Source organism: Bombyx mandarina, chromosome A1, assembly GCF_030267445.1.
Source record: "Bombyx mandarina strain Sakado chromosome A1, ASM3026744v2".
Taxonomy (NCBI): domain Eukaryota; kingdom Metazoa; phylum Arthropoda; class Insecta; order Lepidoptera; family Bombycidae; genus Bombyx; species Bombyx mandarina.
The window spans coordinates 514904-539837 of record NC_143234.1 but is presented as its reverse complement, the minus strand read 5'-3'; the positions used below and the strand labels follow the sequence as shown (position 1 = coordinate 539837).

The 24934-nt window shown below is 42.2% G+C and overlaps 1 protein-coding gene across 3 annotated transcripts; it reads left to right on the top strand.

Moving 5' to 3' along the window:
- Positions 1–443: 443 nt before the first annotated feature.
- Sec24CD (COPII coat complex component secretory 24CD) lies at positions 444–22550 on the top strand. Of its 3 annotated transcripts, XM_028186050.2 has the most exons (19): positions 444–576; positions 1760–3094; positions 3962–4128; positions 4847–4964; positions 5831–5916; positions 6299–6488; positions 6657–6766; positions 7185–7298; positions 8001–8087; positions 8607–8792; positions 9309–9456; positions 9932–10092; positions 10171–10339; positions 10405–10617; positions 13534–13728; positions 14354–14545; positions 16233–16426; positions 18235–18368; positions 21190–22550. In XM_028186050.2, the coding sequence occupies exons 2-19, from the start codon at positions 1780–1782 to the stop codon at positions 21191–21193; spliced, it is 3783 nt and encodes a 1260-aa protein (XP_028041851.2). In that variant the 5' UTR covers positions 444–576; positions 1760–1779; the 3' UTR covers positions 21194–22550. The 3 variants fall into 3 exon arrangements, with proteins under 3 accessions (XP_028041851.2, XP_028041853.2, XP_028041852.2); XM_028186052.2 differs by lacking the exon at positions 18235–18368; XM_028186051.2 differs by lacking the exon at positions 21190–22550 and having other exon boundaries at positions 18235–18372.
- Positions 22551–24934: the final 2384 nt, after the last annotated feature.

The following is a 24934-nucleotide window of genomic DNA, read 5'->3' as shown; positions in this document are numbered from 1 at the left end:
TGGTTTTAAACTAAAATGCTTTGGTGATAAAGAAATATTTACATTAGTCTTAAGACATAACAATATGTAAAATGAAAAATCATAAATTGAAAATAGAAATTCAGAAATGTACTTTAAAAGTACCATATCTTGATACTGAAATGAATATTTTATAAACTATCTCTCTATTCCAACGTGATAATGTTTATTTCCGTACAGCACAGTTTGACATTTTGGTTTGAAGATTGCCACTACAATACCCAAATTTTAAACTTTTGCTATTTTTAAATAAAAATCTTTAAAACATTTAATTCCATGAATGTCGATTTCAATTGTACTTCTTAAAGTTCTTAAAATAACCAAAAATAAGAACAATATCATCAATGACTTTGTAAGTATCTTTGTGGGAATAAAATTTAGACTAAAAGTAAAGAATTCTATTTCGTTCCACGCAGCAACGTGCACGTAAGAAAAGTTCCACATAAGCATTTTTAGTGTGACAACACTGCTAATACGTGGCCCCGACGTTTTAAGTGATTTGTGTGTCTTGTTTACGTTTTTTATTGTGTAATTTCGTTTTTATATCTCTCAGAAGCCGTAAGTATACCGGGATTAAATACTATTTTCATAACACGTAATATTCATTTGCATAAAACACAGTGAAAACTTCACACAAACGAAAACACAAGACAACTGTCAAAATTACACCAACAAGATTTTTATTATTTCTTCAATTATTTAGATGTTTTTGTGTGAAATTACTAATAAAACATGCAAAGACTTGAAAATGAAAACAAAAATGTATCTACATTCATAGTAAATCTATAACTACAAAGAAAAAACAACAAAACTTGAGACAAAATCAAGTTGTAATTATAGGGCAAAATCTGAATAACTCTGCCTTTATTGATAGAATTTATTGTTTTAGAGTATTATCGTCATATATTTACAACGCAAAATAACATGTAACAAAAATATGACGTTAAAAGTTATTGCATACCTACTTAAATAATTTTTTATTGTCATAAGGCAAAAACCTTTTTCTGTTTTTAAAAATACAAAGAGGTTATCTTCTGTGTCACATAAATGAAAATTGGTTCTAAAAACTGTTTTTATAGATAAAAACATTAACAACAAAAACTTAAATTTACTAAGAAAATCATCCTTCCATCATACTTATAACAATGTAATTTTTCCTTATCCCTCACATAGCTTTGGCTTTATTTGTTCTTCTCTCCCTCTCTTCTCGTATAATCTATTTTTCCCTGGAAGGCACCACCTCTAATCATTAATCGTTTTGTGTTTAAAATATTGTATATTTATGCTTATCTTAAGAGGGAAAGCATAGTGTAGAAAAAAATAGACTGTAAGAGAAAAGAGCATGCTGCATTACTGGCAATTTTGGCAGGATTGGCACATAGTACTTATATATCTAAGTATAGATTGTATATTTAATATATTAGATATATATTCATTATATTGTTGATGTATGTATTTATTATAATCATTAAATTTATGAACAATTTATGTTTATTAATGAATTTAGTTTATGTATATAAAACTATTATCTGGTCATTTAATAAGAATAGTTAGTATATTATATAACATAATAGTAAAGTATCTGTATTCCTTTAATAATTTAATAATTCCACCTACTATGTTCTTTTCTGTATCACCCTTGGGTGACTCGTAGAGCATGCTAAAGGCATTAAGTCCACTAATGTAATGTAACATGTAAGAAATTTAATAAATAAATTACAACAGCATATTCTATTTTCAGGTGATACGGCTTACCATAAGATGATGAATCCACAATATCCACCTCCGGGGCAAAATAATAATGCTCCCAACAACCCGATATATCCACCTAGCTCCCAAGAGTACAATGGAGTACAGAATGCTAACATCTATAGTCAGATGCCGGCTGGGCCACAAAAGCAATTTGATCAGGACATGGCACAGAAAATGCAAAACATGAATATAAATGGCTCACAAGGATTCAATATCCCTCCTACACAGCTACCTCCTGGTCAAGCACCACCAAATTTTGGACCAGGGCAAGGTCAACGGCCAGCTCCAATGCCGATTAGACCACCTGCGGGAGGACAATTCCCTCCAATGACAGGACAGAGACCTCCTTCTGCAACAGGACAGGCACTAACAGCCCAAGAAGGATTTGAAACTCAGCGACCTCCAAGTCAGCCCATGCCACCTATGAGTCAACCACAGGGTATATCTGGTCAAATGCCACCTCATTCTAAGGGTGGTTTTCCATATCAACCTATACCGGTGCGGCCAGGAATGCCACCAAACCAACCTACAGCTGGAATGGTTGCTCAACCTGGAGCAGCCCCTCAGCCAAGTCCGGGAATGCAGGGCCCTCCACAATCTCAGTCAAGTTCTATACCAACAGGAATACCTCAGTCAAGAGCTGGCCCTATTCCTGGGCAACCAGGCCTCAATCCACAGTCATTAGGCCCTCAATCAGGGCCTGGACAGGGAGCCCCACCTCACCCGGGCCAAATGCCACGGCAAGGATTATCTCAGCCTGGTCAATCCAGCTTAGGACCCCAACATGGTCTCCCTCCGACAAGTCAAGGCCTACCTTTGCAACCAGGAATGTCTCCCCAACCTCCACAACTTGGACCGGGTCTACAGCAGCAAACAGGACAGAGACAACCTCCACATCTTGGTCAACAAGGCACACCTACAAGTCAACCTAGCTTCCCACAACAACCTGGTCAAATACCTCCTCATCCAGGGCAAGCTGGATTCCTATCTCAACCTGGCCCGCCTGGTCTGCCAGCCCAACCAGTCCAGGCTGGACAACCTCAACCTGGCCCACCTGGGTTACCAACACAAGGGCTTCCATCGCAACCCAGCCACCCTGGACTCCCTCCACAACCATCACAAGGGCTTTTACCTCAGCCCGGCCTTCCTCCGCAACCTGGTTTTCCTCAACAACCTGGTTTTGGGCCCCAAGGTCCATACCAGCAGATGCCCGGTATGCCACACATGCCACCACCCTTGGCCCAGCAAAGACAGTTTCCCAATGCTCCTGCTCAGCCTGGATATGGAGCGCCACCTGGGCCACCTACTAGTGCAGCCTTTCCTGGTAAGCATCTACCTTTAAAATCACTTCCCAGCGGCAGGATACAGTGCGACATCGACAAGTGTGTACAATTTTACTGGTGGTGGGACCTCTTGTGAATTCGCACAGGTAGGTACCACCACCCTGCCTATTTCTGCCGTGAAACAGTAGTGCGTTTCGGCTTGAAGGGTGGGGCAGCCGTTGTAACTATACTTGAGACTTTAAAACTTATATCTCAAGGTGGGTGGCGCATTTGTGTTGTAGATGTCTATGGGCTTCAGTAACCACTTAACACCAGGTGGGCTGTGAGCAGGTCTACCCATCTGAGGAATAAAAACATAAAAAACAAAATTGATCTATCTGAAATTGATCTGCAGGAAAACCAATCATGCGTTCCAGTTTAAAGGGTGCGATAACTACTGTATAATACGATTAAGACTTCTGCTTTATATCTGAACATAAACAGCAGAATTCAGTTGGCTATGGCTATGAATCGAGCCAACATCTGCAGATCGTCAAGTTCCACATACTCCGCGCGTCCCCTAGGCGCGGGCACCTCGTAGGAGGTTTGGTCCCCGGCCCGAAAAAAGTATAAATCAGGGCTTGTGGACTCCTGTGCTGTAAAAAAAACTCATATGCTTAGATCCTCTATTATAGAGAGCTATTGTGACATGTTAATTGTATATATTTTGATGCCACTTACTAGTTTTGAATGCTTCATCTTATATTTATATATATATAAATTCTATTGTATGATTGTATGTCACAGAACTCCACCTAAATGGCTAGACCGATTTGAATAAAATTTTGAGCATGCATTCATTCATTCATTTTGTGTATGCAGGACTGTCTGTCGGATCTGCTAGTATTGAATAATTTTCTTACCAACAGGCATGCCACCCCTTCCACCACAAGGCCATGGGCAACAATATCAAGGACAACCATCAGGCTACCCGCCACAGTACCAACCTCCATTCCCAGCACAACAGCCAAGCTACCCAGGTCAGCAGTATCAACCACCACAGAAAACCCTAGATCCGGACCAAATGCCCAGTCCGGTAAGAAAATAAATATTTCATTTAACATTTTGAGATGAGTAAAAATTCTCATATTCGGCTATAAGATATCATCTGAAATATGTTAATAATATAATTAATTTAAATTATTCTCTGTCTAATTCTACTCTAATTAACCATGACCATCATAAACTTAAGTTCAGAATTGTTCAGAACATAGGATTGGTTATGGAAGCTATCTAAGTGTGTGTCCAGCGATTAGGCAGCTCATCCTTTATGATGAACAATATAGATCAATTATCTTCAATTTATTATAAGATCAATGCACCATCTCTTTTTCATCTAATATAAAAGCCCTAAGTTTAATAACGCAGTAGAGTTTTGTCAAAAAGTATACAATATTGTACTGTCCCTATGTCGACTTTTTCTCTTGCACTGAACTTTTTTAGTCAATCTTCCTCTTTTTGCCGATGCTGACATTGATTACCCTGACATATTTCAGCATCTTGTAAATAAACTAGGCATGCATATAGATATACATATGTGTATATACTATATATTATTATGAAAATGTAGATGTAAGTGAGAACGCTACATCGTGTTTATGACCCGTATTGTATCAGGAGCCACCGCTACCAGTGTGAGAATCGATTTCCTTATCTCCTGCATATCATAAAACTATCTTAACTGTATTAACGATAATCTCCAAGGCTTTTGAATCTGCTTATGCATACTGAAAATTTGTTTTTCTATCGCACAGATCGAGGTGATGTTGGATGACCAGCAAAACCGGGGTGGTGTCTTTGTCACGAATGGTAAAGGATTAGTTCCGCCGCTGGTGACCACCAATTTCATCGTTGACGACAAAGGGAATGCCAGTAAGAAGTTTTTTTTATCTTGTTTAATTAGCATTTAGTTGATGGTAGATAGCCTATTAGATGCAGCTGCTCAATATAATGGTATTTTCAGGGGCAGATATGTTTTTTTTTAAAAGGTACTTGTGTGTACCTAAATCGGACCAACAAATCATTTTCATGGTGGAGAAAGAATGCACAATGCACCATGCAATGACATCTTCTAGTCGAATTATATTCGTACACTTGATAATTACATTTGAGTCCGCTAAGAGGGTGCCACTATTTGTCTTATTTTGGACGCCTAAAATAACGCTTAAGTAACGTCCTGCATTTACGTATTCATTGTGTGCTTTTTATTGCTTAAACGAGTGGATGGGTTCACGGCCCACCTGGTGTAAGTGGTCAACGGAGCCCATAGACATCTACAACGTAAATGCGCCACCCACCTTGATATATAAGTTCTAAGGTCACAAGTATATTTATAACGGCTGCCCCACCCTTCAAACCGAAACGCATTACTTCTTCACGGCAGAAAAAGACAGGGTTGCGGTACCTACCCGCGCGGAGGTCACAAGAGGTCCTACCACCAGTAATTACGCAAACTATAATTTTGCGGGTTTGATTTTTATTACACGATGTTATTCCTTCACCGTGGAAGTCAATCGCGATTATTTATTGAGTAAAAAAAATTGGTACCCGCCTGGGATTCGAACACCGGTGCACCGTTTCCACATGAATGCAACGGACGTCTTTATCCTTTAGGCCACGACGACTTCAAAGCTATGCTGATAAGCTTGTCGTACGTGATGTTATCATCTCAGAAACGATAAGTTTAATCAGCCAACCTTGTTTCCTAGAGCGGTTCCAACACACTCCTCTGTCCCCAGGTCCCCGCTACATTCGGAGTTCCATGTACACGGTGCCCGTGACGGCGGACCTGCTCAAGCAAACCGCCATGCCGTTCTGTCTGGTCGTAAGTTTCTTTGAGATAGTACGCGCCATTACGGATCCTCCCGATCCATTAACGGTGCTTTTAGGTACGTCAAGCATCGGTCACCGTCCACGCCGAACCCGTCGCTTGCGACGAAGGGCTCGACGAGTAAATTAACCCACAGACACAACCCACTGAGTTTCTCGCCGGATCTTCTTAGTGGGTCGCGTTTCCGATTCGGTGGTAGATTCTGCGAAGCACTGCTTTTGCTAGGGCCAGTGCTAGTAACACTACCGGTTTGAGCTCCGAGAGCTCACCTACACGTTAAGTAGACACTGAAATAGCCTATTAGGGCTATCAGCACAGGTAGAGAAAAAAAAGAGAGTCTCTCCGACCTCGGAGTGCATCGCTCGCTCGTCCCCAGGTGTCCCCGATGGCGGAGACGGTGGGGCAGGAGCTGGAGCCGCCGCTGCTGGACTTCGCGGCGCTGACGGGGTCCCCCGGCATGGGCCCGGTGCGCTGCTGCCGCTGCAAGGCCTACATGTGCCCCAACATGAAGTTCGTGGACGCCGGGAGACATTTCAAGTGTGCCTTCTGCAAGGCGACTACTGAGGGTGAGTCTTAAACCACTATACCATAATACCATAGATAATGGAATTGTATGATAAACGACTGTTCCTACCTTCAAACCGGATTACTGCTTCGCGGCCTCACAGCTAACTCCACCGTGAGCCCGTCCAACCCTCTAGAGCAGTAAAAAACACGTTTGCCTCTCGTTGCAGTGCCGATGGAGTACACTCAGTACGTGAACAGCATGCAGCAGTACGGGCGGGTGCCGGCGGAGATGGCGCTGGGGGCCTACGAGATAGTCGCCACCACCGAGTACTGCAGGGTCGGTACTAGTCGCTGCATCGAACGGAACTAATTGAATTAGTGGATTGTGACGTCATTTGTGTGTGCCTAGTTAGAAACTTAAATTAGTCGCGTCATCGAACGCAACTAATTGAAATAACGGATTGTGACGTCATTTGTGTGTGCCTCGTTAGAAACTTAACTTCTAATGGCACTACGTTACTTTTTAAATATTTGTGCCTTATTTCATCGTTAATCTATATTAAATATATAAATCTACAGTGGTTTTTATGGATGTTCCTAAGACCTACTTTTATTTATAGATTGAGGCACTACAAAGTCTGCCGGGTCAGCTGGTTTTTTCATAAAAATAACAAGATAAATTAAAATAAGACATGACTTAAAGGTCTTAGTTACCAGGTATAAATCGCTTTAAAAAAAAAGTTTGTCCTTCGCAGAACAACACGCTGCCGAAGCCGCCAGCCACCGTGTTCGTGCTGGACGTGTCGTACAACGCCGTCAAGAGCGGCCTGGTCGACGCGTTCTGCGAGAACATCCTCGACATCATCCGGGTGAGCGCGCGGGGACAGACTTATTACTGGTGGTAGGACCTCTTGTGAGTCCGCACGGGTGGGTACCACCACCCCACCTGTTTCTGCCGTGAAGCAGTAATGCGTTTCGGTTTGAAGTGTGGGGCAGCTATGGTAACTATAATTGAGATATCTCAAGGTGAGTGGCGCATTTACGTTGTAGATGGCTATGGGCTCCAGTAACCACTTAACACATAGGTGGGCTGTGAGCTAGTCCACCATAATCATCATTATCCTGCCCCTCTCCCAGTCACCTGGGGTCGACGCAACATGTTTCTCCTTCCATACTCCTCTATCATATACCACTTCTTCGCTCACTCCCCTCTAACCCATATCGTCTTTCACGCCATCCATCCATTTCTTCTTAGGTCTACCTCTTCCTCTATATCTTTCCACATTTATTGTTAACATTCTCTTACCAACCTCATTTTCATTTCGTCTCATCACATGTCCATACCATCCCAAACGCGCACTCCTCAGCTTCTCTGTCACAGATGCTACTTTCAGACTTCCTCTACCATATTCATTCAGTTTTCTATCCATTCTCGTTACTCCACACATCCATCGCAACATTCGAAATCTGCTGCATGCAGTCGCCTTTCGTCCACCATCTAAGCAATAAAAAAGACCTCTGCTGTAACGGAACCGAACTGAAGGCCCTCATACTCCCGTCTGCTCTTCCAGGAGCTGCCCAAGGACGAGCAAGGGAAGAGCTACACCCGCGTCGGCTTCATCACCTACAGCTCGACGGTTCACTTCTACAACATCAAGGTATGACGCGTTTCAAACGAGAATGTCCATGGACCTGCGCCATGTTGTGACGTCATAGCTGTCAAATCGAAAAAAATTGGTAGAGTCAGTAAAAAAGGAATTTTTAAATATTAATTTATAATACAAATCTTTGAGTTTGTTGCTTGAGTAATCATTATCCATCCATAGATTATAGTGCTCGATAGTGTTGCAGCCTTGATTTTTAAATAGGTGTTTTTTTATATATAATCTTAAATTTATGTATAATTTACCTCGAGCAGTACTCAACATATCAAGAAAATTATATAGGTATTTATGGTTTATTAAAACAAACATCTTCTATCGTCTTCATAATTAAGCAAAAAATTCAGTAAAAAATAGAAGATATTTTTTTTTGTTGCTATCCATACTTATCGAACTTTGATCAAGGTCATTGACGTGCACATTCTTGTTTGAAACGCACTGTAACCCCACCCGAGGGGCGCGGGGCGTCGCACGTACAGTGACGTCACGAGGAGCTCCGGCGTGTGCTTGTTCCAGGGCAGCTTAGGCCAAGCCCAAATGTTGTCGGTGGGCGACGTGGGCGACATGTTCGTGCCCATCCTGGAGGGGTTCCTGGAGAGAGTCGAGGACAGCGGCTCGGTGCTCGCCTCCCTGCTCGAGCAGATTCCCGCCATGTTCAGGGAGAACAAGGAGACGGAGACTGTCATGCTGCCGGCCGTGCAGGTCAGTCGGGGTCGCCTATGGGCCGCTCGACACGGAACTTTTGGGTTCAGTCAGTTGGTCCACAACTTTGCTTATTATTAATAATATAAATAAATCTATCTAATATATAAATCTATAGTAGTTTTTACGGATGTTCCGTTATAACTATTGAACCATGCATCCGATTGACTTGAAACTTGGTATCCATGTAGAAAATACATGTACTTAATGGATAAGCTAATATTTATATGAGTGTTGCACTCCCTACACCAGTTGCGGGGGCGTTAATGATGAGAATCTTTGTGGGGGTGAGAAATAATAATGCTAATTTTAAATGCCTAGCGAAGCGGGCGGATACAGCTTGTAAATTATAACGCGGGTAAAATCCTCAACCTTTTAGTAGCTAAGGAGACAGAGTTGATATAACTACATTGATTGATATAATACTCTACGCGTCAATGTCGTGCAGCCGCAGGTTCGATGTTCGTCATTCTGGTTTGCTTATGCTCTACTATAAACATATTATTCCTCGACCAGGCGGGTCTGGAAGCTTTGAAAGCTGCCGACACCGCCGGTCAGCTGTTCGTGTTCCACACCACGCTGCCCACGTACAACGCGCCCGGGAAGCTCGTCAACCGTGAGGACAGAAAGCTTTTGGGAACCGACAAGGAAAAGCAGATATTGGGTGAGAGGGACCACATGCAACTTGCAGTCGGAGACGAGCAAACTGATCAAACGTAAAAGCTATGTCAATTACAATACATCTGCAAATATTGAAACTCAAATTTATCTTTGTTATCTCAGTTTGTTTACTCAATGTGCGCAGTTTGTTGTATACGCACTGCACTTATAACGTACGTATGACATATTTGAACCCACAGATTTACCTCTGTTTCATTGCACACAAGACATCACTACAGCCACGAATGGGATCAAGTAATTGTAAGAAATATAAGAAAATATCGATTCATTTTCACATCACTATTGACAATAAAATAGAATATCTGATCATATGACCGCGCACACCGCGCACACCAATGGCCACGTTTAACTAACGTTCAATTTTAATCTGAAGTAAAATCGGTGTTAGGGCCAAAAGGTACGTTAGGATACATTTTCGCGCACACCCCGGCCACTAATCGAGCGGCGTGCGGTCCCAGGTCCGCAGAACACCGCGTACAACGAGCTGGGCGCGGCGTGCTCGGCGGCCGGCGTGGCCGTGCAGCTGTTCGCCTGCAACAACGCCTACATCGACGCCGCCACCGTGGGGCAGCTGCCGCGCCTCACCGGCGGACAGCTCTACAAGTACACCTACTTCACGGTGCGTGCCCCCGCCCCGCCCCGCCCCGCCCCGCCCCGCCCCGCGGACTCCGTACTGACGGCGGCGTGCTGTGTGCAGGCGGAGTGCGACGGCGCGCGGCTGCTGCGGGACGTGCGGCGCGCGCTGCGACGTCCGGCCGCGCACGACGCCGTCATGCGACTGCGGACGTCCACCGGCGTGCGCCCCACCGACTTCTACGGGCACTTCTTCATGTCCAACACCACCGACGTGGAGCTCGCCGTCATGGGTGCGTGCCCGCCGCCTAGTGCCGCAGCCTCGCGCCCCCCCACTCACCCGCCCCCCGTCCCGCAGACGCGGACAAGGCGGTCGGCATCGAGGTGAAGCACGACGACAAGCTGACGGCGGAGGAGGGCGTGTACGTGCAGGCGGCGCTGCTGTACACGCACCGCTCGGGCCAGCGCCGGCTGCGCGTGCTCAACCTGGCGCTCAGCGTGGCGCACCAGCTCGCCGACGTCTACCGCAGCATGGAGCTCGACACCTGCATCAACTTCCTGACCAAGCAAGGTAAGTGCGCCGCGCGTTGTTCGAGTCGAAGTTATACTCATTTTAATTAAAACTGATTTGATTAAGCGGAATCGAAGTATCCATACAAAAAGACACAAACGTGTCTACTACCCGGCAAACATCTTGAGCAAATGATCTTGACTGCGCAGAACCGAATTTTAGGTCCTTTGTTGGTGGTGAGGGCGGCGGGGCTCGTATCGAGCGCGCTATTGGTATAGTGCGCGCGGAAGCGCTAGTTGCCTCCTGAGGTATGTGGCGGGGTGAGACGGGGGAGGGTGCGATTGACAAGATGCACACGATATTATATTTAAGAGCAGATAAATCTCAGAATAACATGTTAGAATTAATAGTAATGGGTAAAAACACTATCAACGTTATAGTACATTATAAAAAAAAATATTTAATAATTTTGATTTTTTTGTCAATAAAAACTGATGAATTTTTGTTCGTAACACCCCCATGTCGTTTCTTTAGGTTTTCGTGGAGAAGTAAATTTTGGTTTTTCCGATGTTTGCCGATTCGAGTTTCCTTCATCTACAATTCTCATTACGCTCTGAGAAAAAAACTGTACACATTGTAAATTGCATTTTACACTGGTCGTCTAAGTGGTGGACCCATCTTAGGATATTTTATCTCATGTATGTTTGGAACAAACTGGCAAGAACAACTAAATTGTGTAACCGTCGCGGTGGTCGACGGCAGACTGAGTTAGCTTGACGTTTATCTACCTCGCCCGCCCTGCCGCTCACATACCTCAGGCGGTGACTAGCGCTTCCGCTCACACTATAGATCAGCCGGCCCCGGAGCCCCGCCCCGCGCCCTGTTCCGCTGACTCCCAAAAGTACACTCGCGTACAGTGAAAAATCTATCGTTATTAATAGTTGAAATTATTTGTTATAATTGTTTGTTGATTTTGTTGTTATTGCTATTTGTTGAGTGTTTGTTGATTTTTTATAAAAAAAATACACTATGCCACGACAAACTGGTGTAGTATTAAAAAGACAAGCTAGAAAAATGGCGTACGACGTATATTGCTTTATTAAAAAACAGGGAAAGAATGATATGGAAACAGTAAAACAGATTTCGGAAGCAACAAAAACATCAATGAGTACTGTTAGATGCATTATTAACGAAGCTAAGGGCTTGCCGACTTGCTCACCGTGTTTCGGATTCCGGGTAAAAAAGATCAGAGCAGAAGAAAGTTACCGGAATGGATAGTTTCGATCAATCTGTAATAAAAGATCTATACATAATAACCATATAACAAACAGCTAAACTCCGAACCGTAGAAAGGCTTCGTAAAAAATAGAACTTTTAATGTCTTTTAACCTAATAATAGAAAGAATTTTACTCTATATTGTTTTTAATACCTTAATAGCATTAGGGACTTATGACAGGAACGCGAGGAGTGAAGTTGTGTGATTTGTTTTATTTTGTCTATTTAGTGTTTCTTCAGGTTTAAATGTGTAATAACGGTAATTTATTAACTGTTTAATATCTGTAAAAGTGCAAAAATCTCGGAAAATGAAACAAAGCCGCTGGGCGTAACTTCTCGGGATCCTCCAAAAAGTTCACTGAAAAAATCTCAGTAAATGACCACCATTTTACTGAGATTATATTTCACCCCATATCATCTCATCTTATTTCATTTAATTTCATCCCAAGCTGATTAATGTCTCCAATTAATCATCTTTATTTCATTTCATTTCACTCCATATTTGTTATCGTTTTTCATAAAAATAAGAATATAAATTAAAATAAGACATGACGTAAAGATCTTAGTTACAAGGTCATAAAATCCCTTAAAAAAATTAATAGCATTATGACACAGAGTAAATAATATTTTTGCACATGAGTGTACAATGCGCGAACCTTGTGTAGTGACCATGTCACTTACCACTACACCAGACGACCGTCAAATGTTCCTTCTTTTACTAATGTTCCTTCTTTTACTGTAAATATTCTTCAATATTCAAAATTCCATGTATGTCATCTTTATAACATATTAACCTCTTTTAAGATAAATCGTATAGAGGTTACATATTATGTATACCACATTTAAAGAAGATTGGCCTTAAAAGTTGGGTATTTTTTTATTATTAACTAGCGACCCGCCCTCGCTTCGCTTTGGAAACATTAAATTTGATTATTGATAGCTGAGTCCCGCGATGTTACCCGCGGATATTGTCGTGCCGCGGGTGACGCCGCGAGGCGAAGTTAGTCTAAAAGTAAAAAAGTAGCCTAAGTTACTTACTTATATCACGTTACGTTACTTATATCATCAGCTACCTATCAGTGAGTCTCGTCAAAATCGGTCCAGCCGTTCCAGAGATTAGCCGAAACAAACAGAGAGACAGACAAAAATTGTAAAAAAAAATTATTTTGGTGTATGTACCTTATATATATTCATATTGTTGCGCCGGTAAGAGTAACGCCATCTATGGCCGAATAGTCGAACGAATATCGAAGGATTCAGAATGCTCGAGAATTACAACGCCATCTATTGACATATAGCGGAAATTACGACTAGAGTTGTGTGGAATATTCTCGATTATTCTAGGGATGAGGTATCGACTATAAAGCGTTGTAGGTCAGGTCAGTCAGTAATCGGAACTACTCGAAGCGAGACAGCGAACGGATCACCTGAAGCGAAGCGGAACAAGCGAATTGAGAGTTTTAAACTGTTTATGAAGTGTTTAAGTGTTTTAAGTGTTGAATACAGTTTTTAAGTTGTACTTTGGTGAAAGTTTATTTATCCCGAACCCCAGCGCGTAACAATATGCATGTAGTAAAAAGCGGTTATTTCAATATTACAAACAGACACTCCAATTTTATTTATATGTATAGATTGTGGAACCTAATTAAATAAGTAGAGAGACAGTAGAGTGGGTACTGACAGCGCACTGTGTGCTGCAGCGGTGTGGGCGGTGCGGGAGGCGGGGGGCCGCGCGGCGCGGCAGGCGCTGGGGGCGCGTTGTGCCCGCTCGCTGGCCGCCTACCGCCGCCACTGCGCCTCGCCCTCCGCCGCCGGACAGCTCGTGCTGCCGGAGTCCATGAAGCTGCTGCCGCTCTACACCTGCTGTCTGCTGCGCTCCGACGCGCTGGCCGGAGGTACGTACCTCCCGCACCTGTATGTAGCGTAACTTTTGTGAAATGTACGATCCAATGTTAGAATCAATGGCCCACTGCTCTGACTCGGGCCAGTGATGGTAAATTCTCTCAGGTTGAGCCCCGCAAATTCACACTCACAAAACCGGACATAGTTGGAATAGTCTTAGAGGCCATAACAACCCTCTCCGGCGGCGAGGCTGTCTTCATAGTCACTTGTAAAGTCGGGACGAGTTGGAAGCGTTCATCAGCATCTAGTGCAGCCCAAAGTGGGCGATAACGCCCCCTTGTGGGCGCTTCAGGCTTAAATAGGGGGCGGTAAGAGACCCAGAAAAAAAGGGTGCGTTGTGTAGAGGCGATTTGGAATTTAAATTAGGAAGACTCAAAGACACCGACAGAGCTCTCGCTAGAGTGGTATTAAGTAGGTGAAAAAATCGGGGCGCTAAAAAATAATTTATTCTCAAAGTAGGCAATAGACAAAATAAGTTTGGGAACCACTGATCTAGTGGAATTAAATTTTATATCACATTTTCAAAGAAAATAGTGTAGATAAGTGGTCTACCTCAAAGCCATCGTGCGTCTTGGCATGGACGAATTGAACCTTATTGTGGTCCCCGGGCCCCCGCAGGCCCCGACATCACGTGCGACGACCGCTCGTGCGCGATGTACCGTGCGCTCACCGCCGACGTGGCCACCTCCGTGGTCTACACTTACCCTCGCCTGCTCCCGCTGCACAAGCTGGCTGACTCGCCGGACGCTAAGCTCACCCCGCTGAGGGCTTCCATAGACAAGATGAATGAATTCGGGGTATATTTACTGGGTATGTAATGTTTACTTGTAATAACTACTAAATCAATTCTCTTGTGTGCCCAGTCCAACCACGCCTCGTCATATTGATTGCTAGTTAAAATGGTTTTCGATTTCATTATTCAGTGCAGACAATGGTTACTTACTTAAGTCAGTTATTGTTTTATTTAATAACCATAAGGGTACTTAATGAAATACTAAGATATTAAGGTATTTTATCATAATATTAAATATTGTGGATTTATAGATACTAGTGGTCCCCCTGTAGTCGAAATTCTACTATAATTAATTGAAATTATAAGTTCGTATACACTATTAAGATTCTATTTTCAAAGACTATTATACTTGTATAATCACAAATTTCGCCAAGACTACACTATAGAAAAATATTAATAAAGACAAACAATATTTAATCTATTCTCAATTTGACCACAGACGTCAAGAACAAAAGTTTGACAGTAAATAAATAGTATGCATGCGTGTGTGTGTCAAATACATGGTAGTGTGTGTAATGCTTTTTTTATTGATTTAATGTATTTTTTAGGCATCATTTAAAAAAATATTAGCATTCGGCACTCCTTCTCTATATTCTCTATAAGTGTGGGAAATTTCATACTCCTCCGTCCGCGCAATTTTTGTAAAAAAGGGATACAAAGTTGTTCCTTCACGTATTAATATATACTCCTTTCGTAATCACATTTGATGTTCGTTGACCTCAAATGACATCACGTGGATGGAACTTTGAATAATCATATATTGGTCGTTCATTCGCCTATAGTACATTAATCTCTTTTATTGCCGTAAAATGGAGGGAATTGGGACCCTTTCCAAGTCCAACACTAATTTTTAATGGTTTTTCTTAGGGTAATACCAATAAAATTGAGATCAAAATGGTTCCGGAGACTTCAATTTTTAGATACGACTCGTTATTATACATAATTCATTAAAAAATATACACAAAAACTGAGAAAATTAGCTTGACCCGATTCACCTTGGCTTTTGGGTGAATAAGGTCACGTATGGGGACAATAGGGCTGGCACTATTTTGTTGTTAGGTAGGTACCTAACTTTAAAAAAATAACTTTTTATTATCTTTAATGAGTTACAAAACTTTAATGACTAAATTAAACTATTTAATATTGTTAAACACTAAATAAAAGTAATTTTCAGTGCAACCAAGTTAAATCTGTAACAACCCAATAAAAGTATTGTGACATCCCAGATTTGTCTCTATTCCTCCCAATCTACTGTAACTGGTAATTATTTTTTTGTTTTTTTATTGCTTAGATGGGTGGACAAGCTCACAGTCCACCTGTTGTTAAGTGGTTACTGGAGCCCATAGACATCTACGACGTAAATGCTCCAAGTAAATGCTTGTAAATTTACTTGAGACCTTAGAACTTATATCTCAAGGTGGGTGGCGCATTTACGTTGTGGATGTCTATGGGCTCCAGTAACCACTTAACACCAGGTGGGCTGTGAGCTCGTCCACCCATCTAAGCAATAAAAAAAAATAAAAAACCATTTTGCGATATAATTAAGGTCTCAAGTATAGTTACAACGGCTGCCCCACTCTTGCTTCACGGCAGAAATAGGCAGGGCGGTGGTACCTACCCGCGCGGACTCAAGAGGTCCTACCACCAGTAATTGTTGCCCTGGTTATCGAGGACTATGTAGTGAGTAATGGTTCCCCGTGATAGAGAACGGCGTGCACATGTTGCTGTGGGTGGGGTCCCAGGCGCCCGCCGAGTTCGTGCGCGACGTGTTCGGCGTGAGTTCCCCGCAGCAGATCGAGCCCACGGTCTGCGAGCTGCCCGTCCTCGACACGCCCATCAGCCGCGCCGTGCGCGCCCAGATCGAAAACGCGCGTGACGCACGCCGCCTCTGCATGCGGGTGAGCACGGGGACGCCCCCCAACCCCCCTCCCCCTCCTGGACCTGCACTCTGGCCCCTGGACCACAATTCACAATCATACTATTATTGCAGTACAGACGAGCGTATTCTCAAGATTAGATGGACCTTTTCTGAATCATTGCAGAGAGGTCCACAAAATTTGCTCGTAATGCCGCTATTGCAATCGTATGTAGTATATATGTTGTTGTAGTTTTCTTTTATAACTGTGTCCTTACTAATTAAATTTTAAGAAATCACTGTTACTGACATTTATATGGATCATTATCTATTTTTATTTTTTATTTATTAGGCTCACAATATTCATTACAAGCTAAAAATATACATAAAAAAACACAAGTAAAAAGAAATAAAATCTGGCTTGCAACATAAGTTACGTGCGCACGACAAAACAAGTCATAGTGCTGAATTTACGTACAACAACGTTCCTTACGATTATACAACAAAACAACACGACAGCGAAAACTAATCCTTCTTCAAACGAGGCTTGTGGAGAGTATTAAACGGTAGGCAGCGCCTTGGCCCTGGCCCTGGCAACGGTAACCACTCACCATCAGGTGGGTCGTATGCTCTTCTGCCTACAAGAGCAATAAAAATAAAAATCTAACTTATAATGTAAGAAAATAATTTTATTCACAATATAAAGTTAAACAATTACACTACTAACCTGGAGGATGCCCTTGATCATATTTATAAACGTAACTAACCTACAAGTAAAAATATCCAACTCAGGCACCGGACCACAATCATACTGTATTGCAGTACAAGCAGGCATGTGACCAGCTTGATTGGTCAAGTGAGTGGACTCCGTTGTCCATGGACAACAGCAATGTCAGTGATACAGTGGGTCTAGCGTTTCGGTCCATGCCATCCATGATCGAACACAGTGGAGGAACGTCACACGTGGTCGCGATCCTCAGCAGTGACGGAACGATATAGAAGAAGTGCTTCGAAGCCTCTGGCCCAGTGGTCGGGGAACTTTTTTAATTATTACCCCAAAATATTTTTGTGTAAGTTGATATTACCCCATGGCGAAGAACAGAAAAAAAACGAAATCGCTTCTTTTTAGCATCTTTCATACTATAGCCCCCATGATAATTTTGAAAAGTAAACAATAACTAAAAATTTAATTTAAAAATCATTTGTTCAATTTATAAATGCAATACCTTGTAATACAAAACGCTAATAATAGTAATATACAGTTGAGGAAAAAAATCGCCCCCACAGAAAATACAAGTAAATGATAGTTTCTTGTTTTTAGTTTGAAATCACAACGATTCTAAAGAAGTTTCACTTCAATATATACTTTTTACTCACAAAAGTTTCATTTTTACCCCCCAAAATTTCATTTTACCCCATTTGGGGTAATTTACCCCGGTCCCCCGACCGCTGCTCTAGTCCGGCGCCCTCGAAGAGCTGACAGTAGGTAGGGGACAGCGCGATAACATTATTGTTACTAGCGCCAGATTACGTACGATCTTAGGAGATGTCGACGATTTTATTATTGACAAATCAAAAACATTGCAAAAAAACTCCAAATTTATTAAGAAACTTCAAATCCACTAACTAATACTTGTGTGTGTTTAAAGTTCTGATTTAATTTGAAATAATACTACAGCAGTCGATATCCAACCGACAGAAAATGTCAAATCGAACCGATAACTGATATGTTAGTCATTAACACTCATTCCCCTTCTCCCTCCTCCTACCCTCCCCCCTTTTTAAATGTAAAGCCCACAGCCCCTGATGTCTTCTGCATGCGTGTTTGAAACTGTTCTATCTCTTGCTTAGCTGTTAGTGGTACACCAGTACGACAAGAAGGAGGTGGAACTTAGGAAGATGCTGGTCGAAGATCGGGGTGTAAATGGTGCCGAATCCTATACTGAGTATCTGTTGGCCACGCACAAACAAGTCCAGAAAATGATGTAGGTTGTCGCGGCGACGGCCCCGGGGGGCGGAGGCCCGGCCTCCCGGGGGCGGCGGTCGGGCTGATGCTTGGGGCCTTTCTCCAGTTCTGTTGTGGAGGAATTTGGTTTAGGTCTTAAGGCGGAGCTGCTTGTGGGGAACAACGTGTGCAAGTTTGGTTTTGAAATGCTTTTTGAAGATGGCTTTAAAGTTTTGAGTGTGGCTTTTTGTATTTCATTCTACTGCTGCTGGTGACCACATGCCGTCGCGTGCTGTTAGCGTTGATGGTATCGTCGCGAACATAAACCCGTGCTTTAGCGATGGCTTGACCTCTAACCGCTGGTGTTCACGTTGAGATAAATCGCTTCAGTATCACGTTCGGTCTCCGCGGATCGTAAATCATAATTAAAACTACTTTTACGGTTCAATCTTTCGTTATCGTGACAGACAGAATGACAATATTGACTACAGTCGAATAAAAAATTCATATATATTTATTTGAAAAGAAACCATGAAAACTAAAACTAATTGAATAACTAAACAATCCGCGGCGCCATCGTGTTGTTAATAAGGAATTTGGAGTCTACCACTGGACTAGATTTGAGTCCCCTATCAATATTTTTTTTTTATTGCCTTTGTAGGCAGACGAGCATACGGCCCACCTGATTGTGAGTGGTTACCGTCGCCCATGGACTTCAGCAATGCCAGGGGCAGAGCCAAGCCGCTGCCTACCGCTTAATACTCTCCACAAGCCTCGTTTGAAGAAGGATATGTCATAGCGCTCGGGAAACACCGCGGAGGGGAGCTCATTCCATAGCCGGATGGTACGTGGCAAAAAAGACCTCTGGACTCGCACTGTGGATGACCGCAGTGGCTCCAGGTAGTATGGATGAACTCTACTCCGGTGGCGGGCGGTGCGATGCGTCACGCACACCTGCATTCTCCGCATTCCTCTTCCTGCCCATCCGGATTTGATAGGAACATACTAATGCGGCTCTAGATGTTCTTTCATGTATAGAGTTTAGGGAATTTTCTGACGAGACAAGCTCTTTTAGTAGTTTATAGAGAGATTTCGCTTGTACACATCGCGCTACCAATACGACAGCATATAAACTAAACATGTATCTGTTTTTAATTAATAATAATAATATTTAGTTATTTATCTCTTAAATTAGTACAAATACAAATAGAGATTAATCTTATAATTTATTTTGTATGCCGTTGATAGATCTGTAGTCTGTCCTAAGTTCAAAGACCTGTATTACTGATCTTCAGGCTCCTTTCTTCTTAGGATAGATTAGGTTAGGTTTATTCAGCTAATTCTAAAAAGCTATTTAGCTCACTCGTAAGATTATATATAGTATTTATGTATTTTTTTAATACATTCATTGTCTTTTTTTTCTGTCCCTTAATGAACCTCGTGTTTATTAAGAGAAGAACCTAACCGTAAAAGTACTTTTAATTACAAAGCGCTTTTAATGCGATTAATTTGGTTTGATTTTCGATATCACACTAATTCGTTTTTTTTTATCACGAGCTAAACTTTTGAAGCTTTCATACTAAACACCATCATCTTGAATTCTCGTATGAATGACTCTGGTGTGGCGGTAGCTATCATAGAACACAAGATATGTGACAGATGTCTGAATTTACGACATTTTCAAGATAAGCTTGCATGTACTGGATATTAGAAGAGCGCTTCCGAAAACGAAGACAGACTATACTACACTATAGTACTAATGACAACTTTGATGATGGGACGAAAAAAAAAATCGGTTGTCTGTAAAGTCGGTTTACTGACGGTTTACTGAAAATACTGATGGAATGGTTTCATTTTTCAAAAGAAAATTTAATTTAATTTGTTTGATAGATATTTTGTATGGATTAGAAAGGAGGTAAATGGAAATCACTATTGAATTGATCAAGTTACATTTATTTGTACGCATAAATACAATTCATCGCTCACTCAAGTAGGAGAGAGACAGATGTCGAACGCTGCCGAACGCGGAGGCCGATTGTGCCTCTTTGTCGCTCGTTGCGCGCTCTCGCTTGCACTTCAAGCCTTAAATGGAACGCCTCAGAGCGAGGTAACGCCACATGAATCATGTTTTTTCGTGCGTGCAACCGGCTCCATCGAATTATAAGACGTTGTCACGTCAAAATCGATCCTGATTTTTTTACTAATGTATTTTTTATTAAACTATCGTTTCATTTAGCTGTACTAACACGATGGAGCGTAAATAATGCTAATAAAAAGTTTTAAAATATACATTTTTTTTTTAAATCAGGTTCGATTTTCTTTTCGTCCCATCATCAGACGTGTCATTAGTACCTACTATCGTCTGTCTTCGATTTCGGAAGCGGTCTCCTAACACATATATATATATACAAGTTCCGAACATTGGGACTGTCGGCAGACAGTTTTCTCTTTGTGGTTAAACCTTTCAAATGGGTATTTATCCCTAATTGCTTATGATCATACGGATTGGATTTTAAAATTGAAACCGGCCGATTTGACCGTGTCGCACGGCAGCGGCTCGATCCGGGCAGTCTCTAGCGGTGGCCGTACACTGCACGCCGCTGTGGCTGCATTCTGCCCGCCGCCCTTGAGCTAGACAGTCTAGAGAGGAAAGATCGGAGTCTCAAGGTATATAAGGGCTGGTTCCTTCGAACCGAAACCGTTGACCGTCTCGCAATAAATATACTCTTCATAGAGATGAATGAATGATGATGGTGTGTGATTGGTCCAATCACACACCACCCAGACGCTCTCTTGAGTCATCCTCCCTGAGCGTTGCTCACGGCTGCCAACCAAAACTGACTGTCCCAATCTCATTTCAGCTAACGATAATGCGCCAGCACGACAAATTAGAGACAGTGCTACGTCACTTCCTCGTCGAGGACCGAGGCGTCGACGGAAGCGCGTCATACGTTGACTTCCTCTGCCACGTGCACAAGGAGATCAGACAACTTCTATAGCATCCGAACACGTGCAGCCGGAGCAGGAGGGCCCACGGACCGCGGCTCCGGCTATAGGCGCTCACATAGATACACGGCGTAATTCTGAAGAGATAAATTAACTGAGCGCGTGTCGGACGCTCATCTTGACCGGACTCTCGCAAATACATTATTAAACACGTGTAGGTGACTGCCAGGTATAATCATTTAAAAATACATATTTTCAATTCACTTTGACGCCGAACTCGAAAATAATGCTAAAACAAAATACTAATGACACGTTTTCATGACTTGTATTTGTATTGCTGTCCAGTGACAAGAGATGGCAACACCGTCGAGCTTTCGAATTAATTTTGTAACTGGCAACACAGATAGCTGTTTTCTATATAAAGACATAAATGTTATGAGTTTTGTTTGGTTAATAATTAATAGGAGACTGTTTGGTATACTCGTAAAAGTAAATGTTAATCTATATAGTTTTCTTATGAGTACCAAACTGGAGTACCTCGCTGCGTTTCGATTTACAGAGATAAGTGCGTTCCCAGGGACCATTGTACCTACGAATCGGCTTCGAGCCCCGGCAAAGTCGTGTCGATACGAATACAGACATCTTTTAAATTGTACTCGTCACGTCAGAACGCAATACCCTGTAATGTTTTGAGGGTAGTGGAAAAAACTACCCCTTTAAAACTGTTGCGCCTACCGTCAAAACCCGTCAAAAGTGAAGTACAACTGTGACTACCCTCCCGTCTCGTCTCAGTACTCTTAGTCGCTCGTGTCGCGAACCATTTCCGATTTGACTTGCATGTAATCATAGTTTAAGTTGGCGCGGTGTTGCAATGCTCAAAAAATTATTGCAGCGATTCAAAATCGATTTCAAAATGGCGGCGCAAAAGAATATACTTTTTTAGTGTGATTTGTTAAGACTGTAGAAATCATTTGAAGGATAAATCAATTTGATGTAATTTTATTTTTGAATATTGCAACACCAGACGCCTCCTCTCTGTCAAGGGAATGTTGTCAAGTTCGTGTTCCTCTGAACAAGCGGCGTGAGGCGGTCCCGTGACACCGTCCCTGACCTCATGCCTCACGTGGGCGCCGCCTTGTCTCATTGAAAACGTCAACATTTGTTTGGCAGAAACCTTTATTATGTAATTAATTAGTGCCGATATTATAATTCTTAGTATCTAATTGTTATAAAGGAGTCTGGAATTGTAAATAAATATATATGAATTATTTTTAAATATTCGTTTCATTATTAACAATCGTAACCGTATCCACCGTTAGTCACGTGCCTTCGTATTCTTTGGACACATTGCTCGAAAGGAGAGTCACAATCATGAACAGCTGATGGTGACAGCTGAAGAAGGACAAACGTCTCAGAGACGGCAGTCCCACGAGATGGTCTGACCAAATTCGATCTCTCAACATCAAGTTCAACGATGCCCTTCACCAAGCCAAGGATCGTAGCGGATGGAGGGGAATCGTATGTGAGAAAATAATGCAGAGAAAGTATTTTACTGGTGATAAGAAGTATTGTTAGTCCGCGCGGCTAGGTACCACCACCCCGTCTATTTCTGCCGTGAAGCAGTAATGCATTTGAAGGGTGGGGCAGCCCTCACACGTCTCATATTGGATGACGGCATACTCCTAATGAAACCATTTCACACGTATTGGAATATAATTTTTTTTATTTAGATTAGATGGGTGGACGAGCTTACAGCCCACCTGGTGTTGTTACTGGAGCCCATAGACATCTACAACGTCAATTCGCCACCCACCTTGAGATATAAGTTCTAAGGTCTCAGTATAGTTACAACGGCTGCCCCACCCTTCAAACCGAAACGCATCACTGCTTCACGGCAGAAATAGGCGGGGTGGTGGTACCTACCCGTGCGGACTCACAAGAGGTCTTACCACCAGTAAAGATGATGAAAGATATAACATCGTTTACACATCTAAACTAGAGAAAATAAGAAGTTTTTCAATTATCTTTATTATTTTATTACAAAAACGTTTCTGTTACATTAAGCTTTAAAAAAAGTTCCGCTATTTTTTCTGTAAACAAAAACAAAAAAGTTTATTTAACCCTACCGTTAAGTCTGTTAGTGCCAACGTCAGAGATTTCAATTGTGTTTGGTGATCAATTTTAACAATACGACAACTTCAGTCAATATAAAACAAAATAATGGAAACACGATTTATTACTTTTTTTTTTATTGCTTAGATGGGTAGACGAGCTCACAGCCCACCTGGTGTTAAGTGGTTACTGGAGCCCATAGACATCTACGACGTAAATGCGCCACCCACCTTGAGGTATAAGTTCTAAGATCTTAAGTATAGTTACAACGGCTGCCCCACCCTTCGAACCAAAACACATTACTGCTTCACGGTTTTGAAGGTAGGATAGGCCTTATCGAGTAGGATTGAGACTGAGTTCATTGCAAGTGATGTGATGTCTGATAACTCGCTAAACACTTCAGACGACAGCAGACTATCAACAATCGACCTGATTACTAGCTTTGGTTGCTTCTGCATGGTCTAAATTTGTTCCAGACCAGATTCTATTCAACATATCAAATAATTATCCTTTAAGCCATATTTGATATAATCGTAATTTTGTGGTTTTAGCTTCTGGTACACATACCATGGCATCAGCATACAAACAGACAAAAATTCAGTAATATGGTGTTTCCCGAGCGCTATGATACGTCCTTCTTCAAGCGAGGCTTGTAGAGGGTTCTTAATTATAAGGCAGGAGCTTGGCTCTTCCCTAGCATTGCTGACGACCATGAGTGATGGTAACAACTCACCATCAGATCAGGCAACAAAAAAAACCAAAGATCTTTTTTGCCACGTACCACCATCCGGCTTTGGAATGAGCTCCCCTCCACGGTGTTTTCCGAGCGCTATGACATGTCCTTCTTCAAACGAGGCTTGCGAAAAGTACTTAATGGTAGGCAGCGGCTTGGCTCTGCCCCTGGCATTGCTGACGTCCATGAGCGACGGTGACCACTTACCATCAGGTGGTCCGTATGCTCGTTTGCCTACAAGGGCAACAAAAAAAAACGTCTGGGAGTAGCATACTACACAAGCAGCTCAATATTTAAACAAATCATCGCTAACACTTCTGTTACTATTCAACAGTGGTACAAATAAATATATTAGTTCAATGTAAAACTAACCGGCTTAGGAGACAAGACCTCAATTATGGGTCCTTTATAGGTACACGGGAGGCAATACTTGGGGTAACGTCTTCTGCTCTTGCACCCATAAACCATCACGATCAATATGATGATGTAAAGTAAAAAGAGCATACGTTTTTCGACCATTTCTTCTATTTACTGCAATGTGTAATACAAGAATAATTGAATGTAAAATAGTTTTCGGGGCGCAGAGAACAAAAAGCGAATGCAGCCTTTCGCCTTTACACATTAAGCTTTATAGTATTGTATAATAGCTTTCCCACCCTTTAGGAATAGGAAATATGACGTCTGAACTATAGGAAATGCTGGCATACAATTCGTCCTTCCACCAATATATGCCCGTTGGCAATCACAATACACTAGTGCGAAGTCCACGGGATGCTGTTCCATTTTAAATCAGGTTTTTTTTCCCTACCAATGCT

Bases quoted from the DNA above. Each gene is read 5' to 3' on its own strand.
- Sec24CD (XM_028186052.2), top strand. From the start codon at position 1,780: ATGATGAATCCACAATATCCACCTCCGGGGCAAAATAATAATGCTCCC. The intron at 8,088-8,606 runs GTATGACGCGTT...TGCTTGTTCCAG, and splicing joins TTCACTTCTACAACATCAAG to GGCAGCTTAGGCCAAGCCCA. The intron at 10,340-10,404 runs GTGCGTGCCCGC...CCCGTCCCGCAG, and splicing joins CGTGGAGCTCGCCGTCATGG to ACGCGGACAAGGCGGTCGGC.